The 12,140-nt window shown below is 53.5% G+C and overlaps 1 protein-coding gene across 1 annotated transcript in view; it reads right to left on the bottom strand.

The window, feature by feature from the left end:
* LOC140378032 (unconventional myosin-XV-like) overlaps positions 1-12,140 on the bottom strand; it is a 130,133-nt gene that overhangs the window by 5,144 nt on the left and 112,849 nt on the right. Inside the window, exons 62-68 of the mRNA XM_072463662.1 lie at positions 11,052-11,134; positions 5,973-6,103; positions 5,736-5,830; positions 4,990-5,067; positions 3,967-4,063; positions 2,435-2,595; positions 98-231 (exon numbers count right to left, since the gene is read on the bottom strand). Of these exons, the coding sequence (XP_072319763.1) occupies positions 98-231; positions 2,435-2,595; positions 3,967-4,063; positions 4,990-5,067; positions 5,736-5,830; positions 5,973-6,103; positions 11,052-11,134 (779 nt within the window). The remainder of the gene's footprint in view (positions 1-97; positions 232-2,434; positions 2,596-3,966; positions 4,064-4,989; positions 5,068-5,735; positions 5,831-5,972; positions 6,104-11,051; positions 11,135-12,140) is intronic.

Below are 12,140 nucleotides of genomic sequence, written 5' to 3'. Positions count from 1 at the left end.
CGAACATTAGACTAGTAAAAAGTCTAAAGTATCTCTATGTGGCTATGCTGTGATGTCTTTCGGATGGTGTTCGTGCGGCGGCGTGACAGCGTCTCACATGCTGGGGACGAAGACGATGTCCTTGGCGCGGTGCTGCAGCGCTGCCAGTTTGGAGATCTGGTGGAGCTGCTGCTCGCTCACTTTGCCCTGCGGCAGCGTGTTGAGCAGGCCTTTGCGGTAGTCGGGGAGAATCTGGCAACGACACAGTCACACTTACGGCACATGCGTGTACAACGAGACGCGGAGTATTCGGGGTATAACTACTGCGCTGTGTACACACTCTGAGTACTAAAGATACTGAGACATGTTGTGCTGTTACAGGTCCTTCATTTTGAGTAAATCATGAAGTTATAAATTGCGATATTGACCTAAAACGACTTAGTAATAGAGACAAGACCATTGACTTCCTGTTCAAAACTGCAGAACGGTTAAGCCACGCCCCTTTATTGTGATAAGCCCCGCCTCTTCATCGTGATAAGCCCCGCCTATTCACTGTGATGTTTTTATTTTGGACGCGGTGATTTCAGAACCCTACACGTGTCACTCGGAGTCTTCACTAAGTACAGGGATGTGGGCGGGGATGTGGGCAGGGATGTGGGCGGGGATAGGGGGTGGGTGAAAACAGGATCACTCGAGCTAGCAGGAATCGATCAAAATACGATATATTACAATTTAAGTAAATTAATGCTGAGGAAACACTGTTGAAACAAGGTTAAAAACAACATAATATGAATTACACAGATGTAAACAACATTATACGCGTCATAAATACATAACGTTTGTGTGCATCATACAGAAATATGTATATTTAAAGGTGCACTGCGTAACTTTTCTGGTGGGGACGGAGATGGCGTTGCTCTGCTTGGAATATTCCACAGTACATGTATCTCCATGGAGACGCCACTGTGAGAACGTCTGTGTTTGAAGGTATTTTTGACCAAGGCGGATGCTGGATATACATGTTTAAAGTCAAACTGCGGAACATTCCAGGAAAAGTAATAGCATCGCCATGGAGACACCCAGATGGCCAACTCCCCCGATTGGAAAAATTACGTAGTGCACCTTTAAGTACACGGCTAGCTAGTGTCAAAGTAAATATTAGAGCTTTTGTTTTTGGTAAAAGAGAATATTTGGTGTTTAATGCAGCTAAAAATAAAGTGTTTCTCGTTAACCAGGAAGTGAGCGGCAAAAGCAGTGCTCTGATTGGCTGCACTGAGGCCTCACGTGATCGAGAGCGGGAGGAAACACGACGACGATGAACGTGAGTAATGTGGGCCAAATATTTCACCGAGCAGCTGCATCTGTCGCTATAAGAGCCGGTTACAGCTGCAAGCGGCATTGAAGGCCCTCAAACCCACTGAGCCTGTTGTTTGGTCCAGTATATCGCCTGAAATATTATAATATTCAACTCCTAAACTCCTAGATCTTTATTTCATTCATTCATTCATTTGATTATGTTTTTATTTTATTTTAATTGCAATTTTCTTTTATTAACTGGATATTTTTTTTAAATTGAAATACATTTTATTTTATTTATTATTATTTTATCTATTTATTTATTCTATTTATTTCATACACTATAAAATACATTATCAGTGACAGAGTTACACAAAGAATGAATGACTGAAAAGTCGCAGAAAGATATGCATAACATTATATCTTATTTTATGTTATGTTTTTTTACTTTCTTCTTGGAAAAATAAACAAAAAAACAAAATAAAAGCATCAAAAACCCATTAAAACGTGAATTTTAGACCCAAACTATACATCTAAAATGGCCTCGCTGTTTTAATGCCCCATAAGGTGTGAAAGGGGCGTGTGCGGCGGGTGTGTGCGGCGGGCGTGTGAAAGGGGCGTGTGCAGCGGGTGTGTGCGGCGGGCGTGTGAAAGGGGTGTGTGCAGCGGGCGTGTGCGGCGGGCGTGTGAAAGGGGCGTGTGCAGCGGGTGTGTGCGGCGGGCGTGTGAAAGGGGCGTGTGCAGCGGGTGTGTGCGGCGGGCGTGTGAAAGGGGTGTGTGCGGCGGGCGTGTGAAAGGGGCGTGTGCAGCGGGCGTGTGAAAGGGGCGTGTGCGGCGGGCGTGTGAAAGGGGCGTGTGCGGCGGGCGTGTGAAAGGGGCGTGTGCAGCGGGTGTGTGCGGTGGGCGTGTGCGGCGGGCGTGTGAAAGGGGTGTGTGCAGCGGGCGTGTGCGGCGGGCGTGTGAAAGGGGCGTGTGCAGCGGGCGTGTGAAAGGGGCGTGTGCGGCGGGCGTGTGCGGTGGGCGTGTGCGGCGGGCGTGTGAAAGGGGTGTGTGCAGCGGGCGTGTGCGGCGGGCGTGTGAAAGGGGTGTGTGCAGCGGGCGTGTGCGGCGGGCGTGTGAAAGGGGCGTGTGCGGCGGGCGTGCGTCGCCGTGGTGATACCTGGTTGTAATGCATGGCGACGCACAGCTCGTTGTCGAACTTGAGCGTCTGCGTCCAGACCACGCGCCGGAACCAGAAGCTGTAGTTTGGGTCCAGTAGCTCCGCCTCCGTCGCCACGTCCAGGATGTACTCGTGTTTGTTCAGCGGCCGCACGTTCTGACCTGTAACACAACACGCACGTCAGATCACGGCAACGCCCCGCGGCAACGCCCCGCGGTAACGCCCCGCGGCAACGCTCCGCGGCAACGCTGAGTGAGTAAAACTAGAGCGATGGTGTTCGCCGCCGCCGTAATCGATCGTGATTATTCATGTCACAATCTCATCGTGACTATTTGAGAAGCAAAAATACCGTAATTTCCGGACTATAAATCGCACCTTTTTTCACAGTTTTAGCCGGGGTGCGACTTATACTTATATTTATACTTATATACTTATACTCCAGTGCGACTTATGTTTTTTTCTTCTCTAATATGCATTTTTTGGCTGGTGCGACTTATACTCCGGAAAATACAGTAAGTGCTTTTAATTCAATCTATTGTTAAAAATACTGTACATATGACGCTCAGAGAGGTGGACTTTGTAAAGACAGACCAACAGGTCTTGGAGCGCCAGAATTCTTGCTGATTTTCAGGTGTTCAAATACTTTTCTGCCACAATAACGTACAAATAAATGATCTAAAAATCATACGTGATTTACGGATGATTATTTTTACTTTTAGACCCTGTCTCTCATGGTGGAAACGCACCGACGGTGAACGTGTCGGACGCTCCATCATTTATAAGGAGGAGAACGTGCAAAATCGCTTTCCTCACTGTAAATAATAAAAACTAGAATCTCACACCTGCATTACTCATTATTCACATTTGTTTTGTACATTTTTCTCATAGATTAAATGATGAAAAGAAGACATTTCAAATTATGTCCAAATGTAATGACTTTTCCCTGTTCAACGTTTAAAATATATAACGTTTTAATGTGTGTACTATTGAGGATTGTGCTATGTTGATGCTGTTTGACGCCGACACAGTGACGAGTGTGTTTTGGAATCGTCCTGAATCGTACACACTCGTCCCAACTCACACAAATACACAATTAAATAGATAGAATACACACAGATCCTGAGCTGTGCCGCACACGGTTCAGCTCCGGTTACGTCTGATCTTAAATACAGTCGACTTTCTCCTGAGGCAGAAACTCGAGCGTGAAATATGATCCGCTCTGTGTGTGTGTGTGTGTGTGTCTGTGTGTGTGTCTGTGTGTGTGAGTGTGTGTGTGTGTCTGTGTGTCTGTCTGTGTGTGTGTGTGTGTCTGTGTGTGTGTGTGTCTGTGTCTGTGTGTGTCTCTCTGTGTGTGTCTGTGTCTCTCTGTGTGTGTGTGTCTGTGTCTGTGTGTGTGTGTGTCTGTGTGTGTGTGTGTCTCTCTGTGTGTGTGTGTCTGTGTGTGTGTGTGTCTGTGTGTGTGAGTGTGTGTGTGTGTCTGTGTGTCTATCTGTGTGTGTGTGTGTGTGTGTCTGTGTGTGTGTGTGTGTTACCTCTGTTAGTGACTAGAAACACAGCGTACTCCTCCATGGCCTCCAGACGATGTAGGCCCATCTCGTAACACAACTCCTCGATCACCTCCAGAGCAACCTGCACGACAACACAACAGTAGCATGAACACACACGCACGACTCTACACACACGCCAGCAGCATAAACACACACACAAACACACACACACACACACACACACACAACAGCATGAACACACACACACACACACACACAACAGCAGCAGCATAAACACACACACACACACACACACACAACAGCATGAACACACACACACACACACACAACAGCATGAACACACACACACACACACGACAGCATGAACACACACACACACACACACACGACAGCATGAACACACACACACACACACACACACGACAGCATGAACACACACACACACACACACATGACAGCAGCATTAACACACACACACACACACATGACAGCATGAACACACACACACACACACACACACAACAGCATGAACACACACACACACACACACACACACACACACACACAACAGCATCAACACACACACAACACATATACACTGTTGTAGAAGACGAATCAGATTTACCGTCCCACTTTACCTGTTGTAGAAGTGCTTTTAAAGGACCGGACCGTCCCACTTTACCTGTTGTAGAAGTGCTTTTAAAGGACCGGACCATCCCACTTTACCTGTTGTAGAAATGCTTTTAAAGGACTGGACCGTCCCACTTTACCTGTTGTAGAAGTGCTTTTAAAGGACCGGACCATCCCACTTTACCTGTTGTAGAAATGCTTTTAAAGGACTGGACCGTCCCAATTTACCTGTTGTAGAAGTGCTTTTAAAGGACCGGACCGTCCCACTTTACCTGTTGTAGAAGTGCTTTTAAAGGACCAGATCAGGAGTTTTTTGGGACACATGACAAAGCTTAACGAGTTTCGATTTGCTCCGAGCCTCGGCCAATGGGATCGCTCGCTGAAACGGCCCAGAATTGCGCTCTCAAGGACACTCACGGAGCAGGTCTTGAGCTTCACGTGGCGCTCGATTCCGCCCGGGAAGAGGAACATCTGCCGTTTAGAGCTGCGTCCCGCCTGAGGAGAGGAACACAACTGATGACCACGTTTGTTTGTTTGTGTTTGTTTGTTTGTGTTTGTGTTTGTTTGTTTGTTTGTTTGTGTGATTCGCGGCTGAAGCTCGTCTGGTTTATTCATTCTCAACTTTTACTGCTTTTATTTTCCCTTCTCCGCATACGGGCCGCTACGACTTCAGAACTGACAGAGCTCGCGTTAGAGCTGTTGCTCCCAAACCTCTCGGGGTTGTCAAGGGAAACGAGATCTAATGAAGCGATGTCATCATGATGGCTTCTTTAAGGTACTTTAGAATCAATACTGTTCAGTTACATCAGAAAAATAAATAAAATAAATAAAATAAATAAAATAAATAAAATAAATAAAATAAATAAAATAAATAAAATAAATAAATTACAAAAATACCACTGTGTTAGAGGACAATAGTTTATTGTCCTAAAAACCCTGGATGATTCAAGAAGACTTTGGTATAAACTATAGTCTTCAGCCTCATTTCCTGTGTCCACGGCTCGAGCTGATTGGACAAAAACAGACTGTGAAGTGTAAACCGCTCATATAATGGTAAAACATCCTAATTAAGAAAAGAATGTGCAAATAACTGTTGTTACTCTGTTCTATTTGTGATGAATAAGTTGATGCTGTTGCGTGGATTCGCTGGTGCATGTTCTGACCATCATTGCGGTCAGCTCCATGTTGTTGGGTGGAATGATCCGGCCTCCGAACCGAAAGGTCTTCTTCAGGTTCTGCTCACACGCTTTGGCCACGCCTAAAACACACAACATTTAGTCCTCGTGATTGACGTCTTATAGCGCCAAAAGCATTCGCACTCAAGCGTCTGTCATCGTGTCCTTCAGCGTTTTGTTCGTACGTATTCTGATCATAAATGGATGAACAGTTTTGGCAGTTACCCTGGTACTGAGCTCCGGCGCTGCGGGACGCCTGGTGCAGGTACTTGAGCAGGAAGGGCTTGAGCACCTCGGAGCAGCGGTGGAACGCACTGAGGATGTAGAGCAGCCTCCAGCCTCTGCTGCAGCTGTCCCTGAGAGAGGCGGAGGTCAAAGGTCATTCAGGCACGCGCCGGACATGTGACTTTTGAGAGTAAATGAAGCAACACATTCCTAAACTCTGATGACACTGAGCTGCAGCAGGGACTTCCACGGGACCCAGGGACACAGGGAACCAGGGACTAAGGGACACAGGGACCCAGGGACCCAGAGACACAGTGACCCAGAGACACAGTGACCCAGTGACACAGGGACCCAGGGACCCAGGGACACAGGGGCACAGGGGCACAGGGACACAGGAACCCAGGGACCCAGGGACACAGTGACCCAGGGACCCAGAGACACAGGGACACAGGGACACAGTGACTCAGGAACCCAGGGACACAGGGACCCAGAAACCCAGGGACCCAGGTACCCAGGGACCCAGGGACCCAGAGACACAGGGACACAGGGACACAGTGACCCAGGGACACAGGGACCCAGGGACCCAGGGACCCAGGGACCCAGGGACCCAGAGACACAGGGACACAGTGACCCAGGGACACAGGAACCCAGGGACCCAGGGACGCAGGGACACAGGGACACATGGACCCAGGGACACAGGGACAAATGGACAAAGGGACCCAGAGAAACAGGGACCCAGGGACCCAGGGACACAGGGACCAAGAAACCCAGGGACCCAGGAACCCAGGGACCCAGAGACACAGGGACCCAGGGACCCAGGGACACAGGGACCCAGGGACCCAGGGAAACAGGGACCAGGGACCCAGGGACCCAGGGACCCAGGGACACAGGGACCCAGGGACCCAGGGACACAGTTACCCAGTGACCCAGTGACCCAGGGACACAAGGACACAGGAGCCCAGGGACACAGGGACCCAGGGACACAGGGACCCAGGGACCCAGGGACCCAGGGACCCAGGGACACAGTGACCCAGAAACCCAGGGACCCAGGGACCAAGGAACCCAGGGACACAGTGACCCAGGGAAATGGGACCCAGGGACCCAGGGACCCAGGGACACAGGGACACAGGGACCCAGGGACCCAGGGACACAGGGACCCAGTGACACAAGGACACAGGAACCCAGGGACACAGGGACCCAGGGACCCAGGGACCCAGGGACCCAGGGACCCAGGAAGCCAGGGACCCAGGGACAAAGGGACACAGGGACACAGGGACCCAGGGACCCAGGAACCCAGGGACCCAGGGACCCAGGGACCCAGAGACCCAGAGACACAGTGACCCAGGAACCCAGGGACCCAGGGACCCAGAGACCCAGAGACAGAGTGACCCAGGGACACAGGGACCCAGGAATCCAGGGACCAAGGAACACAGGGACATATGGACCCAGGGACATAGGGACCCAGAAACCCAGGGACCCAGGGACCAAGGAACCCAGGGACACAGTGACCCAGGGACACAGGGACCCAGTGACCCAGGGGCACAGGGACCCAGAGACACAGGGATCCAGAAACCCGGGGACACAGGGACCCAGGGACACAGGGACACAGGGACCCAGGGACACAGGGATCCAGAAACCCGGGGACACAGGGACCCAGGGACACAGGGACACAGGGACCCAGGGACCCAGGGACCAAGGGACCCAGGAACCCAGGGACACAGGGACCCAGGGACACAGTGACCCAGGGACACAGGAACCCAGGGACCCAGGAACCCAGGGACCCAGGGACCCAGGGACACAGGGACTCGGACTACAGTTTAATGGTCTCCAATTGGACTCGGACTCGATCATGACTCAGACTCAACAATCGTGACTCGTAACTTATGGTCCAGAAAATACCCAAAGGGACCCAGAGACACAGGGACCCAGGGACACAAAGACCCAGAAACCCAGGGACCCAGGAACCCAGGGACCGAGAGACACAGGGACCCAGGGACACAGGGACCCAGGAACCCAGGAACCCAGGGACCCAGGGACCCAGTGGCCCAGGGACCCAGGGACCCAGAGACACAGGGACACAGTGACCCAGTGACCCAGGGACCAAGGGACACAGTGACCCAGGGACAAAGGGACACAGTGACCCAGGGACCCAGTGACCCAGTGACCCAGGGACCCAGGGACCCAGGGACACAGGAACCCAGGGACCCACGGACACAGTGACCCAGGGACCCAGAGACACAGGGACACAGGGACACAGTGACCCAGGAACCCAGGGACACAGGGACCCAGAAACCCAGGGACCCAGGGACGCAGGGACACAGAGACACAGAGACACAGGGACAAAGGGACCCAGGAACCCAGGGACCCAGAGACACAGGGACACAGTGACCCAGGGACCCAGAGACACAGGGACACAGTGACCCAGGGACACAGGAACCCAGGGACCCAGGGACACAGGGACACATGGACCCAGGGACCCAGGGACACAGGGACAAAGGGACCCAGAGACCCAGGGACCCAGGGACACAGGGACCAAGAAACCCAGGGACCCAGGAATCCAGGGACCCAGAGACACAGGGACCCAGGGACCAGGGACCCAGGGACCCAGGGACCCAGTGACACAAAGACACAGGAACCCAGGGACCCAGGGACACAGGGACCCAGAAACCCAGGGACCCAGGGACACAGTGACCCAGGGACACAGGGACCCAGGGACCAAGGGACCCAGGAACCCAGGGACCCAGGAACCCAGGGACCCAGGGACACAGTTACCCAGGGACACAGGAACCCAGGGACCCAGGGACCCTGGGACCCTGGGACAAAGGGACACAGGGACCCAGGGACACAGAGACACAGGGACACAGTGACATAGTGACCCAGGGACCCAGGAACCCAGGGACCCAGGGACCCAGGGACCCAGAGACCCAAAGACACAGTGACCCAGGAACCCAGGGACCCAGGGACCCAGGAACACAGGGACACATGGACACATGGACACAGGGACACAGGGACCCAGAAACCCAGGGACCAAGGAACCCAGGGACCCAGGGACCCAGGGACACAGTGACCCAGGGACACAGGGACACAGGGACAAAGAGACACAGGGACCCAGGGACACAGAGACACAGGGACACAGTGACCCAGGGACCCATGAACCCAGGGACACAGGGACCCAGAGACACAGTGACCCAGGAACCCAGGGACAAAGGAACACAGGGACACAGGGACCCAGAAACCCAGGGACCCAGGGACCAAGGAACCCAGGGACCCAGGGACACAGTGACCCAGGGACACAGGGACCCAGGAACCCAGGGACCCAGGGACACAGGGACCCAGGGACACAGTGACCCAGGGACACAAGGACACAGGAACCCAGGGACCAAGGGACCCAGGGACCCAGGGACCCAGAGACCCAGTGACCCAGGGACCCAGGGACCCAGGGACCCAGGAACACAGGGACACATGGACCCAGGGACACAGGGACCCAGAAACCCAGGGACCCAGGGACCAAGGAACCCAGGGACCCAGGGACCCAGGGACCCAGGGTCACAGGGACACAGGGACCCAGGGACCCAGGGACACAGTCCCAGGGACACAGTGACCCAGTGACCCAGGGACACAAGGACACAGGGACACAGTGACCCAGGGACACAGGGACCCAGGAACCCAGGGACCCAGGGACACAGGGACCCAGGGACACAGTGACCCAGGGACACAAGGACACAGGGACACAGGGACACAGGGACCCAGGGGCACAGGGACCCAGGGACCCGGGGACACAGAAACCCGGGGACATAGGGACACAGTGACCCAGGGACCCAGGGACCCAGAGACACAGGGACACAGTGACCCAGGGACACAGGGACCCAGGGACCCAGGAACCCAGGGACCCAGGGACACAGGGACAAAGGGACCCAGGGACACATGGACCCAGGGACACAGGGACCCAGGGACCCAGGAACCCAGGGACCCGGAGACACAGTGACCCAGGGACACAGGGACACAGGGACCCAGGGACCCAGGAACCCAGGGACCCAGAGACCCAGGGACACAGTGACCCAGGGACACAGGGACCAAGGGAGAGTGACTCAGGGACACAGGGACCCAGGGACCCAGGGACCAAGGAACCCAGGGACTTAGTGACCCAGTGACCCAGTAACCCAGGGACCCAGGGACCCGGGGACACAGGGACACAGGGACACAGGGACCCGGGGACCCAGAGACCCAGTGACACAGTGACCTAGGGACCCAGGGACAAAGGGACACAGGGACACAGGGACCCAGGGACCCAGGGACCCAGGGACACAGAGACACAGGGACACAGTGACACAGGGACACAGTGACACAGTGACCCAGGGACCCAGGGACCCAGGGACCCAGGGACACAGGGACCCAGGGACCCAGGGACACAGGGACACAGGGACACAGGGACACAAGGACCCAGGGACACAGGAACCCAGGGACCCAGGGACATAGGGACACAGGGAAACAGTGACACAGGGACAAAAGGACCCAGGGACACAGGGACCCAGGGACACAGGGACCCAGAAACCCAGGAACCCAGGGACCCAGAGACACAGGGAAACAGTTACCCAGGGACACAGGGACCCAGGGACACAGGGACACAAGGACCCAGGGACCCAGGGACACAGGGACCCAGGGACACAGGGACCCAGGGACACAGGGACCCAGGGACAGAGTGACCCAGGGACCCAGGGTCCCAGGAACACAGGGACCCAGGGACCCAGGGACACAGGGACCCAGGGACCCAGAGACCCAGGAACCCAGGGACACAGGGACACAGGGACTCGGACTACAGTTTAATGGTCTCCAATTGGACTCGGACTCGATCATGACTCAGACTCAACAATCGTGACTCGTGACTTATGGTCCAGAAAATACGGTGAGTATTTGGGCCTCAGAAAAGACGGTCACAAAGAAACAGACGACGCAAACATCACCAACGATGGAGGACTGTAGCCACGTTGTGAGGGACACGGGGAAGATGGCCTCTGTTTGGGGTTTGGCGTGTTCCACATGTTCATGTGTCTGTGGCGGAAAAACACATGTGTGACTCACGGCTTTGAGCTGGTGTTGGACGTGAGCTGTTTGAGGAGTTGACAATAAGCTTCATCCCTCATCAGGGGGAACTCTCCGATGAGCTGAAGGAGGAACCGGAGGAACATGTGAGGGACCAGAGGAACATGAGATGAACCAGAGGAACATGAGAGGAACCAGAGGAACATGTGAGGAACCAGAGGAACATGAGATGAGCCAGAGGAACATGAGAGGAACCAGAGGAACATGTGAGAGACCAGAGGAACATGAGATGAACCAGAGGAACATGAGAGGAACCAGAGGAACATGTGAGGAACCAGAGGAACATGAGATGAACCAGAGGAACATGAGAGGAACCAGAGGAACATGTGAGGAACCAGAGGAACATGAGATGAACCAGAGGAACATGAGAGGAACCAGAGGAACATGTGAGGGACCAGAGGAACATGAGATGAACCAGAGGAACATGAGATGAACCAGAGGAACATGAGAGGAACCAGAGGAACATGTGAGGAACCAAAGGAACATGAGATGAACCTGAGGAACATGAGAGGAACCAGAGGAACATGTGAGGAACCAGAGGAACATGAGATGAACCAGAGGAACATGAGAGGAACCAGAGGAACATGTGAGGAACCAGAGGAACATGAGATGAACCAGAGGAACATGAGAGGAACCAGAGGAACATGAGAGGAACCAGAGGAACATGTGAGGAACCAGAGGAACATGAGATGAACCAGAGGAACATGAGAGGAACCAGAGGAACATGTGAGGAACCAGAGGAACCAGAGGAACATGTGAGGAACCAGAGGAACATAAGATGAACCAGAGGAACATGAGAGGAACATGTGAGGAACCAGAGGAACATGTGAGGAACCAGAGGAACATGTGAGGAACCAGAGGAACATGTGATGATGGAGGAACCAGAGGAACATGTGATGAACCAGAGGAACATGTGATGAACCAAAGGAACAGGTGAGGAACCAGAGGAACATGTGAGGAACCAGAGGAACATGAGATGAACCAGAGGAACATGAGATGAACCATAGGAACATGTGAGGAACCAGAGGAACATGTGAGGAACCAGAGGAACATATAAGGAACCAGAGG

The sequence above is a fragment of the Eucyclogobius newberryi genome, unplaced genomic scaffold (assembly GCF_026437365.1).
Source record: "Eucyclogobius newberryi isolate DKJ021-1_F unplaced genomic scaffold, fEucNew1.0.hap1 SCAF_4, whole genome shotgun sequence".
Lineage (NCBI taxonomy): Eukaryota > Metazoa > Chordata > Actinopteri > Gobiiformes > Gobiidae > Eucyclogobius > Eucyclogobius newberryi.
This window is presented reverse-complemented; position numbering and strand designations above follow the sequence as displayed.